This window comes from Mytilus trossulus, chromosome 1 (genome assembly GCF_036588685.1).
Source record: "Mytilus trossulus isolate FHL-02 chromosome 1, PNRI_Mtr1.1.1.hap1, whole genome shotgun sequence".
NCBI lineage: Eukaryota > Metazoa > Mollusca > Bivalvia > Mytilida > Mytilidae > Mytilus > Mytilus trossulus.
Window position 1 is genome coordinate 75,373,599 of NC_086373.1, and position 22,880 is coordinate 75,396,478.

General features: G+C 31.7%; 1 protein-coding gene across 1 annotated transcript; it reads left to right on the forward strand.

Moving 5' to 3' along the window:
* Positions 1-13,666: 13,666 nt before the first annotated feature.
* Positions 13,667-21,714, forward strand: LOC134685123 (insulin-like growth factor-binding protein 2-B). Its single transcript, XM_063544584.1, has 3 exons — positions 13,667-14,057; positions 17,244-17,339; positions 21,332-21,714. Exons 1-3 carry the CDS (start codon positions 13,840-13,842, stop codon positions 21,390-21,392), a joined length of 375 nt encoding a protein of 124 aa, XP_063400654.1. The 5' UTR covers positions 13,667-13,839; the 3' UTR covers positions 21,393-21,714.
* The last annotated feature ends 1,166 nt before the right edge of the window (positions 21,715-22,880 follow it).

Genomic DNA, 22,880 nt, shown 5'->3' on the forward strand with positions numbered 1-22,880 from the left:
CCAAAACTACAAAACACACGAAACTAGGCTACAGGTTTGTAACTTGGAACAGGCGTATAAATGCGGCGGGATTAAACTTCAATTTGTTGTAGGCACCAACAAAGTTTAACACGCACAGTTAATCTTAGTGTAATAGAAGGAAGATTCCCATGTCACAAACGGTGACAGACGAAGCTTAATAAAATGACAATGATCAACATAATTTAACAAAGAATTACTAGCAGTTACTGTCATGCCAGCGCCAGACATCAATCAAGACGTCTTCATCATATGAAAACAAAGTACCATCCTACCTGCTATGGGTAGTTTGCTATCATATATGATACCATAAGTATATAAAGCTACTTTTCTTGTTCACTTCTTTATTGCTTTGCATACAAAAACTTCAATATATTAGCTGCACTACAAAAAGTATATTTCCAACATTAATTCATATTTCGCTACATTAACTCATATTTCGCCACAAGACAAACGGAAGTTTAGTCTTCGCCTAAAGATTCAGTTGGTATTTGTCATAGATTCATCCGACACAGAAATTTGCAATATACGTGACTTTATTTTTTGTAAACAGTTAAAAAATTATATAAATGATAATCACCACATTTTTATTCGAAAAAAAAGGATAACTGTTTATCTTGAATTAATTCTCATTTAAACGAGTAGATAGACGGTTTAGTGATGGTAACGTTACTCGAAGTCGTTTTTCTATTATTTCAACCTACTTTCGTACAAAACGTCAAAGCTTTGCATCTTTTTTTTAAACAGCTTGACAATGTAGTGTTTTGTAGAAAATAAAAGGTATAACTTTAGATATTAACAAAACTGTTTTACCTCTCATAAACTCTTCATTTATCATGAAATAATGTTAAAAGTACTAAACCCAAGACTATAGATATAAGGAGATGTGGGATAAGTGCGAATGAGACAACTCTTCAACCAAGTCACAATTTGCTGGTAAAAGTACGGTCTTCAACACGGAGCCTTGTCTCACACCGAACAGCAAGCTATAAAGGCCCCAAAAAATACTAGTGTAAAACCTTTCATACGAAAAACGAACGGTCTACAAAAAGAGTAACGAGAAACACTTATGAATCAAATAAACAAACGATAACTGCTGAACATCAGGTTCCGGACTTGGGGCATATACAAACAAATGCAGCGGGTTTTGACGTTTTAAAAGATACCGACTTTCACCCTTACTTGAAACAATAGTGCAACATCACAACATAGAAAGAAACACTATAAAATGTCAATTAAAATGGCTGACTTCAATCAAAAGACATACTTACACAAGTGAACATACACTGAACGATTACATTTACTTTAAGGCACAATGTAAATTACAAAATCAATAAAATACGGGGTGAATAAATAAAGCAAACAGTATTATACCGCTGTGAGATGTTAAAATAATTTCAGAATATTACCAATAACCTTGAAATAAAAGCATTGCTGTCAAATAGAAGATGTAAAATTAAAAATCTTAAGATTTCTAAAAGAAATTTTTGTATCGTCGGGTTGCTGTTTCACATGCATACATGTATATTCTATTTTTTTTCGCTTTGAAGTCTGAATGTTCATGCTGGAAACGAATTAGCTTTCATTATGGAATGCAAATTCCGAAATATCCTTACGGGTTTACAAAAAACGTGAACCAGACACTTCAAGTTAGTTTTATGGCGACATTACCTGACAAATTGTGAACAGCGAAAGGCCATTCTTTTTTTATATTTGACTAATAGACATTTACCTCGGTTTAAATTAACAAATCTAATTAGTTTTATCGTCAGTCTTGAAGTCCATTGTGTAAACTTAATGAATATTACATGTGTAGTGAATCCCCGGTCAGTACATGAAACAAAATGAACAATGACGCTGATATTCTTTTTTCCTTTGCATGTCTATGTGCTATTATAGATCATTTCATTTGGATGGTAGTAATGATAAAATTATCTGTCAGACAAATTCTCTAACGAAGAAGAAAAGTTTTTATTTCAGAACTCCATAGTTCTTTTGCTTTTGTACAAAGTAAGGCTTTCCGTTTTAGTTATATGTCTCTGTTTAATGACATACTCTGACCATACATATTTTGATTCTTTATTTTTCAGTCTTTTAACTCAACTTTGTTCGTCAATCTTCCGTTTTTTGTTTCTTTCGGTTTTTATTTCTTTCCTTGGTTTTTCTCTTCTCCTCTTCTCTTTCTTTGTTTTTGTTTGTTTTCATTTTCGTTTGTTTTTTTGTAGGTTGTGTGGTATATACGTGTCTGAACTTGTATATTTATTATCTTTATGTTTTAACTTCTGTAACAGTACTTCATGTTAGTGCCTCTGGTCTCATATAGTCCTTTGCGTCCTGTTGTTGGTTAACTAGTGCTTGCATGGTTGTCTTCTCAAATGTTATCATTTTCTTAGATCATATTGTAATAAGTTACTTATATCGTATAGATATGATCTTAGATATTTCTGTATTACCAGTAGAAAATGCGTATAGCACTATTTTCTCGCATAAAAAAAACATACATTTCTTGTGACTAAGACTTTCCGGTCTTGCACTCTTTTTGATGATGTTATTTTCTTATTATCTCCAACTTAACCCATTATAATTTTTTTTTTAAATAGTAGATAATATACAACAAATCTGCATGCATTTCTTTAAAACTTCCGCAATCCACATGTACAAATCATTATAACAATCATGATACTAACACTTAAAATATTTGTATCGTATTCACATTACAAAAAGGTCAAAAGGCCATGTAACACCCTAATAATTCCATAGATGATAGAAAGAACGAGTTAATTCTGATTACATACTATTTTAGACCACTTTACTTCGTGATGATTACTACAATTGAATGATGACACGATATAATACGTCAGAGATACTTGACAAGACAATGTTAAAGTAAATAATTATCAAACAATCAACAGATTTGTAAACCAATTTCATCAAAGATTTGTTTTTGTATTTCATGTCAATGTATCAGTTTGATTCTGTCAAATTTTGTGAAAAATAAAATCCTGGTTTGATTTGTACAACTGTACAAGTATAATAATTTATTGATCTTAGAATTTCCGTGATCTATTTGAAGTATGTTTGCTTTTCATAAAATTGTTAAGAATGTGTGAATGAGTATGCTTTTGCTAGACCTTTGTCAAATAGCACGATTGAACTTGAAGAACCACGCCACGTTCACGTACTTTGTAAGTTGACTTTCTTTATAAGTTAAACATTTTCATACTTTTAAACTAAAATTTGTTTGACATGAAATATCCGAAAAGTTTGTTATATCGTCTGACGGGTTTGAACGTTACTTTTGGGTTCGTTGACAAATTAAAAAAAATTACATCAAGTAAAATGTAAGATGATGTGAGGTAAATATGAACGAGAAAGCTATAAAAAAAAAAAAATCGATTCAGTTTTTCCATTAATTTCAAAATATTTCGTTTTGGCGTCCGTACGATCATCCGTTCGGTGTAAACTTTTTCAAACATCAGATTTTTTTTCTACTGAAACTACTGAACCAGTTCCTACCAAACTTAAGCTGAATGATTCATAGGGTATCTTGAATGAACTTTGTGTTTTTTTATCTGTTTCGTCAAAAAGCATGGTCACTTTAGAACATAGGGGTAACATGCATTTTTTTGGCTTTGCCGTGTACATCTAAAACTCTAAAGCATTTAGAGCAAATTTGATGTGAGGTAATAATGGCTCATGAAATTTTCAGATGAATTTTACAACCCATCAATGGTTTCCTGCCAATAAAATGGTAATTTTATAAAAATTTGCAGTTTTTGGTTATTATCTTGAATATTATTAATGATAAAGACAAATTGTGAAGAGCAAACATGTTTGAAGCAAAGTAAGTTCTACAAATAAGTGCATATGACCAAAATTGTCAATAATTGACCCCCCTGAAGGAGTTTTTTCCCTTTAAAGAATTTTTTTTACAACTAGTTCATCTAGTTTGCTTACTTTAAAAAAACTTCTTTCAAACTGCCGAATCAATGTCAGCCAAACTTGGGCTGAATGAGTTTCAGAGTATTCAGTGTAATTTTTGTAGTCTATTTCCTTGTACCATGTACGTCAAGAAACATAGCCACTATGGTTAAAATGGAACATAGGCCGGTAAAATGCATTTTGTTTGCTTTTGAATAAAAACTTAAAGATACAAAGAACATTTAAAGGGAATAATTAAGCCACAGTCATTAATATATTATAAATAGTGAATAGAAAAAGTAATCATTGATTGAATAATAAAGCAGAAAATTACAGATGAGCGATTATTGCTCTTGAGAGACTAAATATATGATAATCAATTCAATTCGTTATTACTTTAAGCACATTATGCTTATCAGTGCAATAAATACAAATACATTTAAGAAATGATTCCTTCGTGTCATGCTCTATGCTCATTTTAACATGGGTAGGCATTATATTTGTCGAAATTTTACACTGAGTGTAAAATGTGGTCAAATATAATGCCTACCCATGTTAAAATGAGCATAGAGCATGACACGAAGAATTATTTCGATTCTAATATGACAATATTATTATAGTATTTTTATAGGTCGAAGCGTACGAAAAAACCGTAAAAATGTTTGGCTTTTCCCGTTTCCTCCCAGAGGAGTTTGTGCATTAGATTTCATATTTGATGAGTTTAAAAACTACGAGCAGGGTAAATATATATTGTTTCTATAAAAATATATAATAAAAGTTTATGCTAGCTGCTTACACTGTGTCTAAACCACACCGGCAAAATTTGTTCGGACTCGATGGTATCTAACATCCGGCACAATGACGGAACATTCATAGACAGAAGAAAGCTAGGTTTATCCTTATTTTCTTATTCTTTTTATGATATGGAAGAATAAATATACATATACAACTATATTCTATTGTGATATGCAATATTTTCTACAACCGTTCTATATTAACGAAGAAATAAGTAAAAATGCATGTCAAAATGACGAATTGAGTGAACCTTGCCTCGAAATTGTGTAATTTCTCGTTAAATTGTTCACATTGTACGGAAAGAAAGGTACGGGACGATAGATACTGACACAGAGATTGCAATACTCGTTTTTATGAACATCTGAATACTTGTATTTTTGAGTATGGAACGAAAGAAATGGGTCATGTCAAAATGGAGCTGGCCGGTTTCGTCAATGTTTACCACCCGGTTTGGTCATATATTTCAGAATGCATAATCCGGTTTGGTCAAATAAAAATTAAATCATAATCACATTGCATTGTAATTGATAATTAAACTTCAGTGTTAAAAAGGAGTTTTGTGACCGGGTCGTTGGAAAACAAGTTCTTTGAAAGTTTCACAGAACAACGGCTTAATATTTATTTGATAAGTCTCAGATACAAATAAAAAATAAGCTAACACTAGAATTCCTACTCTTATACGGAACACAAATAATTTTAATTTTACTTTGCATTCAAAATGTTTTTACAGCAGAATAGATAGAAATGAAGGTTATAACGAAAATTGAGGTTAAAAATCTCAAATATGCGTTTTCTATATGAATTATGGAAAACATGTTTAAACTTGAAATTCGAGTTAAACTTTACGGTCTTAAAAAATCGAAACACACAATTGGCATGTGATTTTCTCATACAATAAGATAGGCAACTTTATAAGTAATCTAATCATTCTATGTATGTTATCTTTTCTATGATCGTTAAAAATAAATCTTCTAAGACTTAAGGATAAACGCTTATGATAAGACAAATGTATATACATGTATGCTACATAATCGACATGGAAATCGAATGTTTATAGGAAGAAAAGGATAACAACTACCATGCATCAAAGGTGGGGTCGGGGGGGGGGGGGACTATACGTCTTCCAGATTCGCCACTTATCTTATAAAGTGTATACCAAATTACAATTGTAAGAAATAAGAAAACAGGGACTACCGCGAAATCGGATTATGATAGTTTGATTATGTCTCATTGATATTTTAAACAAGCGACATTAAAGAATTCGAATTCATAGTGTTTTGAACTATTTGTATAAAACTGCATGTGTCAAAAGTTAGAAGGTTTGACTGTAACATATACAAGTATGGAACACAGATATAACGATGTTTTCCCCTATTTGCCACATGTCCGTTACCCTTGCCCTTGACCTCATTTCTATATTATTGTTCCTTTGGCCACAGACATTCATCAGAAATTGAATTGCTACCATTTAAGCATTTGTGACACGTCAGTGCGTACACTTAATTATAAATAATTATACGTCTTATTTTTTTGTTGAAAAAAACCGCCAGTGAAGTTGTTTGCTATGTCCGATCCGGTTCGTGAAATTTGAAATTTCAGTTGTTACACTTTTTTTTTAAATTCAAGAACGGTGTTATTTTGTTTAGAATTCTTGATTGTTTTTAGCTCACTTGACCCAACAGGAAAAGTTTGTTCATCACTTGGCACCGGTCGACCGTCGTTCATTATCTTTCAATACAATTTTTTATAAAAATGTTCACATCTAAAATTACTAGGCTGCATTTAACCAATTTTGTTTTGCAAGTGCATGATGTCAATTAATTAAAATCAGCCGTAGAGATAGACATTTCGAAAGGGCCAGATTATTTTTTTTTAAATGTTGAACTCTACCATTTGTCCATTTACTATAAAGTTCTCACATTAGTATTGCATTGCCCTTAAATGACGAATTTGAAGTTATTTTTATCAATTTCTATCTATTATTTTCAAACATATATATATACATGTATAAAAGTCATATAGCAAAAATAGAAGATATACAAATAAATCGACTTGGCCGATATTCTTATAAAACTTAATGACCTTTAATTTAGAGGTTTTTTTTCCATTTCATTGCGATTTTACACGCCCGTCACAATTTTGACAGGACCTATTATTGTACACATCCGTCCGTCCGTCTGTCCTTCCTTCCATCCGTCCGTTCCTCTATCTATCAGTCATTCTGTCCGTCCGTTCGTCTATCTTTCCGTCTATCCTTCTGTCCAGCGTAAACATGTCGCACCGTAACTCGAGAACATCTAGTTTTCATGAAACTTAACAAAGTTATTTCTTGAAATGGTCAAACGATCTGTAAACCTTTTTAGTGAAAATCAAATTTAATCTTTTTGAGTTACGGAACTGTGTAAGTAAAACAGGAGTGTTTTTGTTTAACATGTCGCGCCATATCTCAAAATTAACGATTTATCATTATTGCATCAAACTTTACACACTTCTTAGTAATATAAATCTTCTGCATACTTTTTGGTGATGTTTTAAATTTTGTTTATCAAGCGTTATTAAGATTTTTTTTGTAAAAATAAGGGGGTCACATATTGCGATGTATCTCAAAACCTATAAAAAAATATCACAATGTTAATGTTAAAAAAGTATTTAAATATCAGTGTTTGCTTTTGAGTATTTATATTCCATTTGAAATTAGTTTGGAGATCAGTGAAATAACGGATAGGAAAATGTGAAGTACCATAATTACCTATATAAATAAATGTAAACACGCCAAGTTTACTTTATAATAAACATATATATTTAAGTTCTTTCGAAAGACAATGTTCAGATCCGTGATAACGTTGCTTTCTATAAATTGTTGGTTGTAAAAAAAAACACAAAAAAACGGGTGATATATAGAGACGAAACCGGGTGATTGGAAATAAACAACAATGACGAAACCGGTGTATTTTAAAATTGACATGACCCATTTCTTTCGCTCCATACTCAGAAATACAAGTATTGAGATGCTCATAATGACTAGTTTTGTAATCTCTGTGTCAGTATCTATTTTCGTAAAATGTGAACAATTTAACGAGAAATTACACAATTTCGAGGCAAGGTTCACTCAATTCGTCATTTTGACATGCATTTTTACTTATTTCTTCGTTAATATAGAACGGTTGAAGAAAATATTGCATATCACAATAGAAAATAGTTGTATATGTATATATTTATTCTTCCTATCATAAAAACAATAAGAAAATAAGGATTAACCTAGCTTTCTTCTGTCTATGAATGTTCCGTCATTGTGCCGGATGTTAGATACCATCGACTCCGAACAAATTTTGCCGGTGTGGTTTAGACACAGTGGCTTAAATGTATAGATTTAAAAGGATAACGATGGAAATAACGTTAATATACACAGTAAGTTCAAGCGCATGTGTCAAACATATGCTCATTAGAACACGGCTTTGTTTACAAAGTGTAATAAGGACGTCATATTAGAATTTTATAACCCAACATGATATAATACATCTTTTGTAATACTAATTTGATTATTGATAAACATGTTATAAAAAATATTGAGAATATCGGTTTCAATAGATTTAAAGAGCAATGATTGTATTAATGTCAAACGAGCGTAGTAAACTACGTACTTACAGACTGTTCAGAAAATTATTTAATATTAAAAACTATACCTGGTAAATATAGGAGTGACTTTGCTAAATTTAGAAGAGGTACTGCTCCTCTTAAAATTGAGACTGGAAGGTATGAAGGTCTTTTAGTTGAAAATAGAATTTGTTTTAACAGTATTTGTAATGAAAATCTTTTAATTGAAGATGAGAAACATGTTTTAATGAAGTGTCCTTTGTATGAAGATTTGCGTTATTATTTGTTTTATCAATCATCTCCTTTTAATGTTAATTTTATGCAATTGTCTGATGACGATAAATTTATATTTTTATTCACTGATGAAAATATGTACTTTCATATTGCCAAAATCTGCAATGACATTTCATTGAAGAGAAAATGTATTTTATATAGCTAATTTTGATGTAAATACTGTATATACTTTTTAGATAGTCTCTCATTACTCTTTTTAGAGTGGCTCTTGTATGTTTTATGATTTTGTTTTATCAACTGTTTGTATGTTTAATATAATGAAGAGGTGAGACTTAAATAAAATATTGTCTTGTCTCGTCTACATCAGAGAACTTGCAAATAAATATCAAGTATTGACCAATAATAGTTTGGTCCTATGATTAAGTGCATTAAACAAGAATTTACACAAATTACGCAAATCTTTTACATTTTCAGTGCTGAGAAGTTGCACTAATTTGAACGACGATGGACGTCTATAATAATAAGGTTTAATAAACTGTCTCCTTAAGTCTCTATAACATTCACATTGTAAAACAAAATGGAATTCATCTTCAGTGATATTCAAAGTACAAAGAGTACACTTTCTATCTAACCTATTTACTCCATGATAACGGCCTACTTCAACAAACAAATTATGAGATGACAATCTAAGGCGAGTTAAATGCACTCTAAAATTCATATGTTTAGTTAGATAATTCTGTAAACATACATTATTGACAATATATTTATATAAATAACACTTAGATGAAACGTTCAGTTGATCATTCAAAGTCTGTTTTGCTTGATCATATATCCTTGTTTTTACAAATAATAATAATTTTGTATCAATAATCAAATTTTCTTGGTTATGCCAGATCTCATTTAAACCTAAGTTAAATAATAATTGTTGTAGTTGATAAATCCAACTACTTCTAATATTACAGAAATTGTACAGTTGTTCCCTGTAGCAGTTTTTAAGAATAAAGTTGCTTGTGGATAACAATTTTAACCAGTACTTCACTATTTTGTACAATCAAATAATTAACTTTCTGTTATTTCCACAAAATACAGATAATAAATAATCATTTTTGACAAATAGTTTTCATTGCAAATTAGGCAGAATGATATCCGATATGAATGCAGGCCGCGATAAATTCTCCCTTTATTCAAAGATGTTTTGAAACGATGTATGATTGCAACTGACACAATACGGGAGTTGTGACTACGAAAAGTTAACTACTGTAAATACTCATTATAAAACATGATGAATGTTGAAATCAGTTTCCTGTTGATTGAATACACGTTCTAAAACCTATTATTTCAGTTACATCATAAATAGGTCTTCTCTATTTGATTTTTGCTGATATGTTGTTTATTTTAATCTGTTTTATCCCCAGGGGTGACTGGGGTATAGAAATATGGTCACTTGGTCTTCTCCCGACCGGCAGTAAAACGCTTGCCGAAGTGGGGCGTCCGTTTGGGTGTGCGAGATGTATCAAGTTCGCAGTCACGTCCGGTCAGAAGGGGGACGTTAAATCCGATGCCTCGTGTAAAGAGAGTGCCACGCTCTTTGCACGTTAAGAACCCTTGCAACAACTCTTTTGAGGGGTCCGTAGGTGGCCTGTTGCACGGCAAAATTCCTGTCCTTATCCAATATACCCTCCTTTTCCGGTGGCAGTCCAAATTTCTCCGACCATCATCCCAGATAGCCTCTATTGTATCAGCCTACCTATTGTATTTATTGTGAACTTGTTCTCGTCCTGAATATGCATGAAATATTTGCCACTGGACGTTAAGCAACCAACAATCAATCAATCAATTAATCTGTTTTGCTTTACCTATTTTATAGCAATAAAAGAGCTGTAACTCTCCGCTCACATTTTTCTCTATTTATCCTCACTGCAGAAGCTAAGGCGATACTTTTTATTTATTTTATTGCTGTTTCTGACAAATCAAAGATGATTATATATTTCCTATCATGTCTTCAATCAATAAGAAATACCAAAAAGTAAAAAGACTTTAATTCTTAAAATCCGTTTTATAATGAGAAAGGACAAGATACGATAAGGCCGGTTTTTGCCCCCCCCCCCTTTTTTTTCATTTTTAAAATTCTGTTTTGAAAAGCTACTTATTATGTTAAAATAATCCCTGGGGTTCAAAGTTTTTTGTTATTGATGACGTTTTTTTGTAAATAATCATTGTCGCTTTCAACTATAATAGTTTCAGTTAATTGAAAAAAAAAAAAAAAAATTAATGTCTGGTAATGACATTTAAAATCGCTTTCTACGCGATATAGTGCTTTTAGTGTTGATGCGGCGTAAAATAACCACCAATCAGTATAGCTAATAATTTCATAAATTCATCACATATATCATGTATATCGTGCACTGCATTCTTGCAAAATTTGATTAAACATTTGATATTTCTTTTTATTAACTCATACTTAACAGATTTTGGATACTACTAGTATATAAAAAAATAGATATATGGTAGTCAATTCTCATCTATTAATTTAAGCACACGGACAACTATTTTGTCTAGCTCATACGAACTTTTTTAGCAAATATCTTTAAATTAATCTAAAGACTAGTCACAATAGGTGTGAACTAGACCTAACAAAATCGGTGTCGATTCATGCGACAACGGTTGCCAAACTTTGTTCGCACTACTGCAGCAGTATTTCATAGGATCATCCATGGTATTCAATCGACTTTTCATTGATATGGGGTTTTTTTTCAACTGCATATACATGTACTTACTTTTTTTTTAAATATTTAATTCACTATCATATATATAAGAAAAAAATCATACTCGCCGAAAATTGAAAAAGGCATATTTTATTTCTGTGTTGAGCCGTAACGGTTGAAGAATGCATTCATCATCTTTAAAATTATTTTAACAAAGTATACACCGGGTTGAACTCAGCATACTGTAGATCTATGCCATTTGATTTTCTGTATGATTATCAATACACCATTGAATCATGCTACACGTTATATTTAGCACATACATGTATAATAATATGATTATTAGTTTCTTTATAAACTGTGAATGTGACAGTCATACAACCTTTTTAATTGGTTGATTTACAGATCCACTAAAGCACACTTAATTTGATTTTTGTTTTTATTAAAATCCCAAACCAAATAGATAAAGAAATAAAATTAGTAAAAATCCAGTATGAACACGGAGATTTTGACCGATACAATATCCCTTTAAAATGATATAAAACTAGATTATTAACTCTGATTAGAGACTCTTAATTCTCATTCAAATAAAAAAAAAAAGGGAAACAAGAGCCTGCATGGTATCATAATACCAAGGACAGTGATATGTTTAACGACACTGGCATCGAGATTAAAACAAATATTTCTACCAAAGATGCTCATTATCTAAAAAGAATAATTAAAAACCTTAGCAATAAAAGTCTATTTGTATGTTTCACCTCTATAAAAATGAGCATAAGTTTTACATGAAAGAACTGTTTCTTAGATAAATAGATATAAGAAGATGTGGTGTGAGTGCCAATGAGACAACTCTCCATCCAAACAACAATTTAAAAAAGGTAAAGCATACAATAATAAAAGCATATGCTCTTTTTCTATAAAGTTTAAATTTAAAACAAGACACATCGGTAATTAAATGATAGTACGAGCATTGACGAGCAAGGATGAATACACAAGCAAAGAAATTGAAGGCAGCATGATTGCCTATAATCGCTTAATACATCCACTTCATTTGCACTTTTGTTGATAGTTGACTCATTGGCAATCCTACCAAATCTCCTTAATTTTATAGTGAATACAACACAGAACGTATCTTAGGTCACACTGTTAAATAATATATCCAGTATCTATAGATGTGCATGATATTAAAATCTTGACGACATTCTTCGAAAAATGTTTTGAATCTATAAGACTATTTTGTTACCATATTTTTTGTATGATTGGAATATTACGATATGCGGGGTATTACACCTCGATGATAAAAAAAACCTTCGACACAAACAAAACAAAACATATATAAAGTTCGAGGTACGGTCCAAACTCAACGGTCAAAACTCAACAGTACGAGTTGTTCAAACCTTGAGTTCAATTCGACCTCCTTTTGTGGCACAATCAATAAGTTAATAAGTGATACTTGTCAATTAGAATTTATTGCGTAATTTACAAGTTTCAAAGAGCGATTTAAATAATTCAAATAAATGTTTTTTACTAAGACACTGGCCGAGATATGACGAATTCTGTGTGTTCGAATTGTGTCCTTGTCGTCCATTGAGAGATCTTATATAGTCCAGTGGTTCATACACACGGTCCATAGCTGTAGGCCGGTTACGTAGTCGTCTGGTTTTCGAGTAATATTAATCTGTGGTTAATTGTCAAACTGCAATTAACCCCTGACGGATACATGTTATTTCATAGTAACCTTGGTCATTTATTGGCTTCAGGCTATATATGTCTATAATATGCACACGGATTGTTATTAATGTCTAAAGGTTATATATTCGTTTCGGATTTGTCGTATTAATAACTTCCTGATGATTAATGAATGGTACACAAAACAGATCGTTATTAAATGTCCAAAGCGTACATGATTGTCATTGAATTGTTTATTTCCTTTTAATAAATTTCCTAATTAATACTCCTTGATAATTAATTAATGTTACCAATTGTGTAACACTTTCAAATTGCCTTGGGAGGTAGTTATGTAAACAAAACAGCTTTAGAAACGCTTTTTGTGGTCAGTTTTGTTATCCACCATTAATCGACACCAGTCACTCTTAAATCTCTTCCAAAAAATAAACTTTTGGAAATTAATGAATTAAAAAACCTTTTTTTACTAAATAGAAGAGAGAAAATTCCTTTTGGTCCAGGGCTCTGGATAGACAGAAAATGTGAATATTATGCAAATACCATTAGAGCTTAGTCTATCGAAAGAAATTATAAATTGATTTCAATTGAATTGACAAATAGATGTTTGTGTGGTTTTGATATTTACACGCATATCAAATATATCGTTTTCATAATACTGTATTACGTAACTCGTTGCATTTGACCCCCGTTGAATAAACGTGTGAACAGAAATTCGGTTAGGTAACAAACAAGATGAGTCAGTGCAAAAATCATTTGCTTAACAAGCTTTATCACTGCAGACTTTGTGCAACTGATGCACAGATGCATAACGTATATAAGGGTTTATTTTGGTAATTTCTATTGTTTACTGCATTGTTCGTTTACATTATATAATTGAAGGATAAAGATGAAAACATACACAACTATATATGTTATAATAATGATTCTATTTTTGTTAGAAGATGCTAAGTGTCATAGATGTCATAATAAGTGTCGACATTTCTTGAAACATCACCCATGTCCGGTTTTATTGGACACGAATTGTGAAATTGTCCGGAGATTCTGTGGATGCTGTGATGAGTGTGCTTTAAATTTAAACGAGCAATGTAGTGCAGAGACTCCAAGGTAAGCAAATGATTCAATACCTTCCTATAGTCTCTTTGACTTATCTGCATAAGTATATTTCTATTATTTCTTTTATACGTATATTTGTTTCTTTGTTCGAAGCATTGTTTGTACAAATCATTGACATTATAGTAATGATACATTTGTTTTCAGTTTTCTTGAGTCCGTGTTCAACTTAACAAAGGGAGTGTATTTAAACATACGCTGTTATTAATTTGTAAATTGAACCGACCATATTGCAGAAAGATATAAGAACAAAGAAATCGACATCTGTGTGGGAAATAATTGTCGGTTAACGGACAATTAGATCGTTACCCTAATACAGTCGACATTCTTTAGACTAACACTATACTTATGGTTAGAACAATACTTATTATAGGATAAGGACAAGTTTCAATGGCTCTTTGTCTAATTGTCCGTTATCAGAGATAAATTATACTTCAATTTACATGTCAATCGAGTGCTTAAATAATTAAAAGTCGTGTGACGATCCCATTTTATTTAAAGTTTGTTAACACTCTTTCTTCTTGGATCTTGTATATTCAGAGTTCTATAAAATTATCTTGCCCTAGAGATGCCTTATATTATATTTGTTTTTCGATGTGAAAAACAAATCAATCAATCCATTCAACATAAAGAAAAAAGAAGATGTGGTATGATTGCCAACGAGACAACTCTCCACAAAAGACCAACATGACACAGAAATTAACAACTATAGGTCACCGTACGGCCTTCAATAATTAGCAATGAACACTTATATTTCAATAAGAATGTTTTTTTTTTTTTTTATTAAAAAGTCCTTCATTGTGAAATTGTAATGAATCTTTCATTCTCATAAACTAAATAAAAAATTACAAAGTGCGGTACATATACATAATTTTGTTCTATCTACTCGCAGTATTTTACAAGTAAAAAGAAGCTGAATGGCTCACCTGTTATTTTTGCTTCAATCTTCCATTAATGATTATTTTTGCTTTACAATATATATTAATGAGTGGCTTAAAATGCAATTGGAATGCCTTTTGTATCTGTCATACATACTTCAAAAGCAAATAAATGCATTTTCCCATATGTTGTCTTAGTGGCTATGTTTCTTGGTGTACATAGAAATAAAATACAAATTTTTTACCAGATTCATTTGAAAATAATTTTTTTTGAAACATAAACAAATTGTGTAAACTAGTCCTTAAAGGACGATAACTCCTTATGGGGTCAATTGACAATGTTCGCCAAATGAAGTTGACTTATTTGTAGACCTGATTTTGCTGTTTACAGTTTATCTTTATCTTCAAATTACATTCAAGATAATAACCAAAAAAAATGCAAAAATTCCTTCAAATAACCAATTTAGTGGCAGCAAACCAACAATTGTTATGGGTTGTTCGGTTTGTCTGAAAATGAAAGGGCTAATAAATCAAGACCTTTTGCACAAGTTTATCCTTTCGTCAGATTTGCTCTAAATGCTTTAGTTTCTGAGATATTAACCCAAAACTGCATTTGACCCCTATGTTCTATGTTAGCCATTGCCGCCATGTTTGTTAATGGATCAAACAAATCGGATACGGTTCAGAAACTAGATTCCTAAATGCACATTCAATTAAAGTCAAGAAACATTATGCACAACAGTTTCCGAGGAGAAGATTTTTAAACGTTAGCAAACTTGATGAACAATTTAATTTGAGTAAAATTGTCTATAAAGGGTAATTACGTCTTGAGAGGTCAGTTGACAATATTTGTCATATTTTTAAAAGGTCTTTGTAGATCGTACTTTGCTGAACATAATTGCTGTTTACAGTTTATCTTTATCAACTGTATTTGACCCCTATGTTGTTCTTTCAGCCATGGCGGCCATGTTTGTCGATGGATTAAAATTTTGGATTCTTTTTATAAACTAGATACACTAAGGAACATTTTGTAAAAGTTTAAAGGTATTTGGCTTTTGTAGTTTCAGAGGCAAGAATTATGAAATAGTTTACGATGACTAAAGAGACTGACGACGACGACAGACAGACAGACAACGGACGACAAGTGATGGCATAAGCGCACATTGGGCCCCGATGTGCTAATAATGGAGTGGTATTCGTCACCAATGTCAGTTGAGTCACAATAGTTACATACTCTTTTGTCTCTAGAAATGCCATCTTCCTGTCTCAACTGAAAATCGATGACTACCTTACCTATTGAAATTAGCACAATGTGTACAAATGTCTAGTTGAATAAATGTTAAAATATTTCTTAAACTTAATTTAAATCCTACATGTAATACTAGCAGTGACTAACGTGACCCCTTTGTTGAAGCATTTATATCTGACAACCATGACTGTTTGTATTGATCTTGTTATTTTTGCTCAACACTTTTTAATACCAATTTATCAGAAAATTGCATATATGGCATATGTTGGACATTCCATAGATGTCTAGATGTTTTTTTATATATACTAGCCACTTGTTTTGGTTTCCATAAATAGGAAAGTTCATGAATAAAAGTTTATTTGGTAGACGAGATATTTTATTTTATTTTCTTATCATTCAAAAATCTGTCCACAAAAAATGTATCATACGAACTATTGCTAAATTGATATTGGCTATCTGCCAAGCTCGGGATAAACAATAAAAGTTGGTGTGCTTAATGGTTTAAATGAAGAATCATTTAACAAAATCTGAGGTAGATACGTTCCAATAAATTAAAATTTTAAAAACACTAAATTTCTATGGCAAATAGTAGAACTGGCACGGCAGCATTATCAAACATATTTAACCCACACTCTTTAGATATATCATGGTTCTCTCTGCATTTTTTCTTAGGCAAAGCACATTGCTTTCATACCTTGTTTATATAAATATTTTCTTGGTTTTCTTTTAAACATTCCACCTCTTGCGAAACACACATACCAAGATACGTGTACTCTATGACTATTACTAAAAGACAGAAAAAAACCATTGATTTACATGAACTTTAACGTGGGTTGGGTAAGGGTGTCAGCCAGGAACAGCGGCTTCGATATAGGATACATAATTCCTGCTTTTCTGTAAACATCATGTGGGATATGTTCAAACGTAATCAGAAGCAAGTGTCACAACCAAGTTGTATATACAAACCCGGTAAGTATAAGAGCTTTAATTAGTTCAACAAGTAATAATTGATAATTTTATTTTGATAATTGGTTATTTATTTTTTATCAATAGGTGTGCAGCTGGACTTATGTGTGTAAATTCAAAAGGAGAAGCACTAAAAATAGTACACCATAGTTTGAAAGATTATGTTGGCTTCTGCCAGAATGTGTAAGTAATATTCCTTTTGTAAACATGGACTCGGATTGACTTCAACATATTGCTTTAAAACAATCACAACGAAGATTCTCACAATGTATTTAACGTAGGGACTATTGTATCAGGACATGAACAATACCGTATCTCTACTTTTGGAAAAAAAACTTCAACCAAGAAAAGTTATAAGACTTAGTCTTTTTTTTTAGACATAATATAAATCCACATTGAAAAAGGACGGTACACAAACATATGGTTAGGATATCAATACCGAAACAGTTAATTAGTTGGTCGGTAAATGCATTTATTTAAACATGGTTTTTGTTTTTACAATACTTTTGGCATTTGGACATGTAATGCACAAGTAATTTGCTATTTGTTCGTTATTAATGAATGCTTTTGACACATTTTTAAAAATATCAGTCCAAGTTAACTCAGGCTTAAACAACTGCATTTAACGATAATCATACAAAAAATACGACACACGGTATCGATGCACTGAAAGAATAAGCATGTCAAGTTTGTTATGTGTCATTATTGAAAAAGCCAACCTTTCACTGTTATTTGGATGGAATCGGCATAGTGAACATGATGTTTAGGAAGGTGGTCTAAGAAAGACCATACAATGCATACAAAGGGTCGGATTCAAACTTTTAAGGGAATACTTTTAGGATACACGCACACATGTTGTTATACTGGAATGTGTTATTGTGCTATGAGACTGAAATTGTGTGGCAGTCGTTTCAAGTTATCATAGTATTTATTTTTCGTTTATTGATTGGTTTCGATTTTTCTTATGTTGTGATTTTCACTTCTGATCCTGGCTAAAGAAAGGGGTTTGCGCCTAGGCCAGTAAAATGTATAAACACACCACATCCTTTATCATGTACAACATGTACATTTTTTGTATATGTGCCTGTCCAAAGTCCTTAATTCAGTGGTTGTCGTTTGTTACCGATTATGCAATTTGATTTTGTACATAAACTAGCCGATAGTTTTCTCGTTTAAATATTTTCACATTTTGTCATTTTGACCCCTTTTCTAGGTTGATGTATGTATGGGTTTTATTTATATTTGTTGACGGTGGTAAATTGGCCTATATTTGCTCTGATCTCTGGTGGAGAGTTGTCTCATTGGCAAACATGCCTTTTTTTGTATATTGGATTTATGTAACTAGACACAATCATGACATATACGTATAAAATCAACAAATTTATTTAGACATAGAATAAGATATCGATATGTCTGGTAAGATAATGTTTGGACTACATGTAGATTATAAAAACATGTTGTTTCCAAAGAAAACTACTCAACTGACTTACACTGAAATGACTTTAAACCAAAAATATAATGCACGAACAAATATAAATTTTAAAATTTTGACAGATGTATCCCATTAGAGCGCACGACTTTACATCCTTGACAATATAGATATTTCTCGAGACTTTAACGTGTTATCCTAATTGTGTGATTGTCTCACTGATAGTTTAGGCCATGTCTAGCTGCATTGAACATCATGTTTACTATCGATTTACTTGACATCGTTTTGTACTAAGTAACATACAGTTTTTACTAACAAACAAAAAAGAAACAGGTGATATGTGTTGGTGTTTAACCGATACCAGTATGGTATTGAACATTTATCTAAAAAAAAAGAATCTTAGAAATCTTGTATGATGAAACACAAATTTCCGTAAAAACTTTTTTTAATCGGAAAACAAGCATCAATCATGTCAGGCATTGTCATTATTAAAAACCAATAAATGTATTCTAATCCGAGGAACAATTTGACATTTTAACACTAAATTTTAACTAATAATACTGACGATCCACCACAAAGCAATATAAATAGAACCATACCAAATACCAATATTAAGCAAATACATATAAAAAAGAGGTGGTACATGTATGATTGCCAACGAGACAATTCTCCACAAGAGACCGAATCGACACAGAAATTAACAACTACAGGTCACTTTACGGCCATAAACAATGAGCAAAGCCAATACCGCATAATCAGCTATAAAATGCCCTGAAATGACAATGTAAAACAATTTAAGAGAGAAAACTAATGGCCTTATTTTTATTGAAAAAATAAACAAAAACTAATATGTAACACATAAACAAACGACAACCACTGAATTACAGGTTCCTTATATCATGTTCTTAAAACTAGATATCATCTCCCATTAAGAAAAAAAAAACACGTGAAAAAAGAACCTTTTATGTGTTGCTCTCCTAGCTACAAAATGTATCCAAAATATAAAGATGTAGAACATATTCTATCATAATCATTTGGTAACTAATGTAATTACTGTCTCCTCCGTGCCCGTCTTGAACATAAAAAAATACAAGAATGTGTCCAAAGTACACGGATGCCCCACTCAATCATTATCCATGTTCCATGGACCGTGAAATAGGGTAAAAATCTAATTGGCATTAAAATAAGGAGGATTATACTTTAGGGAACATGTGTACTAAGTTTCAAGATGATATGACTTCAATTTCATCAAAAACTACCTTGACCAAAAAATTTTAACCTGAAACTCCCACTTTCATTTTCTATGTTCAATGGACCGTGAAATTGGGGTCAAAAGTCTAATTTGGATTTGAAATTAGAAAGATCATATCATATGCAACAAGTGTACTAAGTTTCAAGTTGATTGGACTTCACCTTCATCAAAAACTACCTTGACCAAAAACTTTAACCTGAAACTCCCACTTTCATTTTCTATGTTCAATGGACCGTGAAATTGGGGTCAAAAGTCTAATTTGGCTTTAAAATTAAAAAAGATCATATCATAATGAACATGTGTAGTAAGTTTCAAGTTGATTGGACTTCAGCTTCATCAAAAACTACCTTGACCAAAAACTTTAACCTAAAGCAGGACAAACGAACGAACCAGAAAACATAGTGCCCCTCTATCGTAGTTGGGGGCATAAAAAAATTAATAAATAACACTCATAATGCTCAGATTGTTTGTCATCGTGCAACATAGTTAATGACACCATATAGGAAAACCATAGAACTCATTTTGTCATAAGACACTGTCAAACATCCATACATACTATCCACACTCATCCGTGTCCACACTTGTTTTAATCGGAAAATAAATATTCCGTCATTAGCACTAGCTCAGTTTTTCAGTCAATAGGTGATTTATCTTATCGTTGCTATAAGACGACTTTTCTAAGCAATTTAATAGACTTAATTTATTGCAGGTTACCTATACACATTTATTGAAAAATGTAAAACTGTTTTGAACGTCATCAATTCATTCCAGTCTACATCTTTAAAACTAAAAACTCACTTACTATATCATATGCATAACAGCGTGGACCAACGCAATACTTTTGTTGGTAATACTACTGAATCATTTGCCTTTACCGTTTTTGTCATCATGCAGTTATCGATAACAGTGATTGTTAGCTCACTCAGTGTATCAGAGGCCTTCAATGGTGATTTTAGTACAATAAAAGAGTAAAGTAAATGCATGCACGACACGAAAAAAAAAGGAAGTTTTAGTATTCAACATTTAAATCAAAACACAAGCCCTCTTCTCTGTTAGTAATTCGTATTATATGAATTAGGCGTTTAGAACCTTTGGCGACCCACAATTTAAATGTACGATATCACAAGTTAACTTTACAGCGTTCACATAAGCTGACCCAGTCAATTGATAACTTGAGCTCGCCCAGAAATGGTCATGTCCACGCTGTTACAATTTATGAAAATGTTTCTATTTCTCTCAAAATTTGAAAGAAAAACACTTCGACCGAACTCGTAATCGGAGATCATAGTACATGTACATGCATTTGTATTGATGAAAATCAACGGTGTACACTAGTGGACCTATAGTGTCATGCAGTTATAATTTAAAATATAAAATTTCCACTAATAGAATTTTATTTGAAAAATTTAGGAGGCCTTCAAAATGCGTTGGTGCATGAATTATAAAATCCTACTCTCTACATATTATATGTTCATTCGCGTGTTAATTTTTCAGGGTTATGAGTCCTGTGGTAGTTGAAAATACAGATATCACCGAGAGAAAGATAAGAATATGAAAACACTTGTATTGCTTGTTATGTCGCAGCAGATTCGTTTATTTAATACTGAATTCACATGTTATGATAGATTCAGACTTTGTTCTAAAACAATGCAATGGCGAAAAGCAGAATTGAGTATAGAAAAGATGAAGGCATAAATAAAGAAAAAGAAAGAAAGAAGGAAGGAAGGAAAAAGTAAAAAAAAACACATTTGTTTCAGTGTTAGATTTATCGTGATACATATTGAATCTGCCTCGTTCCTGCTTTCTAACATTCATGCTGAAAACGCAATATTCTAAAGTGATTTAGATTATTTAAATAAAAATAACAAACAGATAAATGTCTTATAGATATATAAGAATATGTGGTATGAGTGCCAATGAAACTCTCCATCCAAGTCAAAACTAATAAAAGTAAACCATTGTTCAAAGTACAAGTCTTCAATAACAGATAGATTTTATATATGAGGCATTGATGCTTCAAACATAAGTCAAAGAATCCATATGCGTATTTTCAATATTGTGGTAAACCCTTGCTCAAGAGTTTGGCTGAGCAGGACATGTAAATACACAACATCGTCCGCTTAGCTTGAGAATACAAAACCCAATCGATTGTGTTTCAATTATTATGCGTCTCTAACTGGTTTATAGTTACTATAGTATGTGGCCTACTGCAAGACAAACATTTCTTTCCTTATCGAAGATTCTCTCGTTTCACAGTGGCAGTTGCAATGTAAGCCCTTCATCTGAGTAGACCTGCTTTGCATAATCTACATGTATCTATGATTGATATGTTCTTTTGTGCCTAATTTATTTGCTAGACATTTTCAAACAACAATCAACAACAATCTACATATTCTAAACTTTGATTGTCTTTGATTTGTTCAAAGGATAGTATTGTGAATTCAAATATATTCCAGGACACCAATTTTCGTGAATTACTGAAAACTTGCCTTTCTTTCTAGTTTCTACTTACACAGTCCGTATTTGGAAATCATAAAGTTCTGTTGATTTGAAGGACATGTAACAATTATGGATCAAATAGTATGAACGACGTTGTTAGTTCCTATCTTCACGGTCAAATCCTTTTTAACTGATTTTTACTGTTTGTTCTAATGTCACACCACTTTTCCATGTTAAGTTTATGGGAAGGTTAACATTCACAAATCCCGCATATTCCTTAGATAATCATAACATAACAAAAATCTCAAAATGCCAAATAAAATCGTAAAGGACATGGTCGCACCTATACTATTCCATGTCAACAAAAGATAGTACTCCTCGTCCGACTACTGGGTTTAGTGATACACTCAGAGACAAAATCATAACCAGCATTTGAAACGACACAGTGCCCAAGATAACAGTCTTGTGTTCTAATGTGCCAGACGCACGTGCGTTTTGTCAACTTAAAGCTCATTATTTCGAAGCTAAACAGTTAAATGACAAATCAATTACGAAGAAAGGAGGACACCGGAAATATAAAGAAAAAAAGATGGGTTTGAAAGAC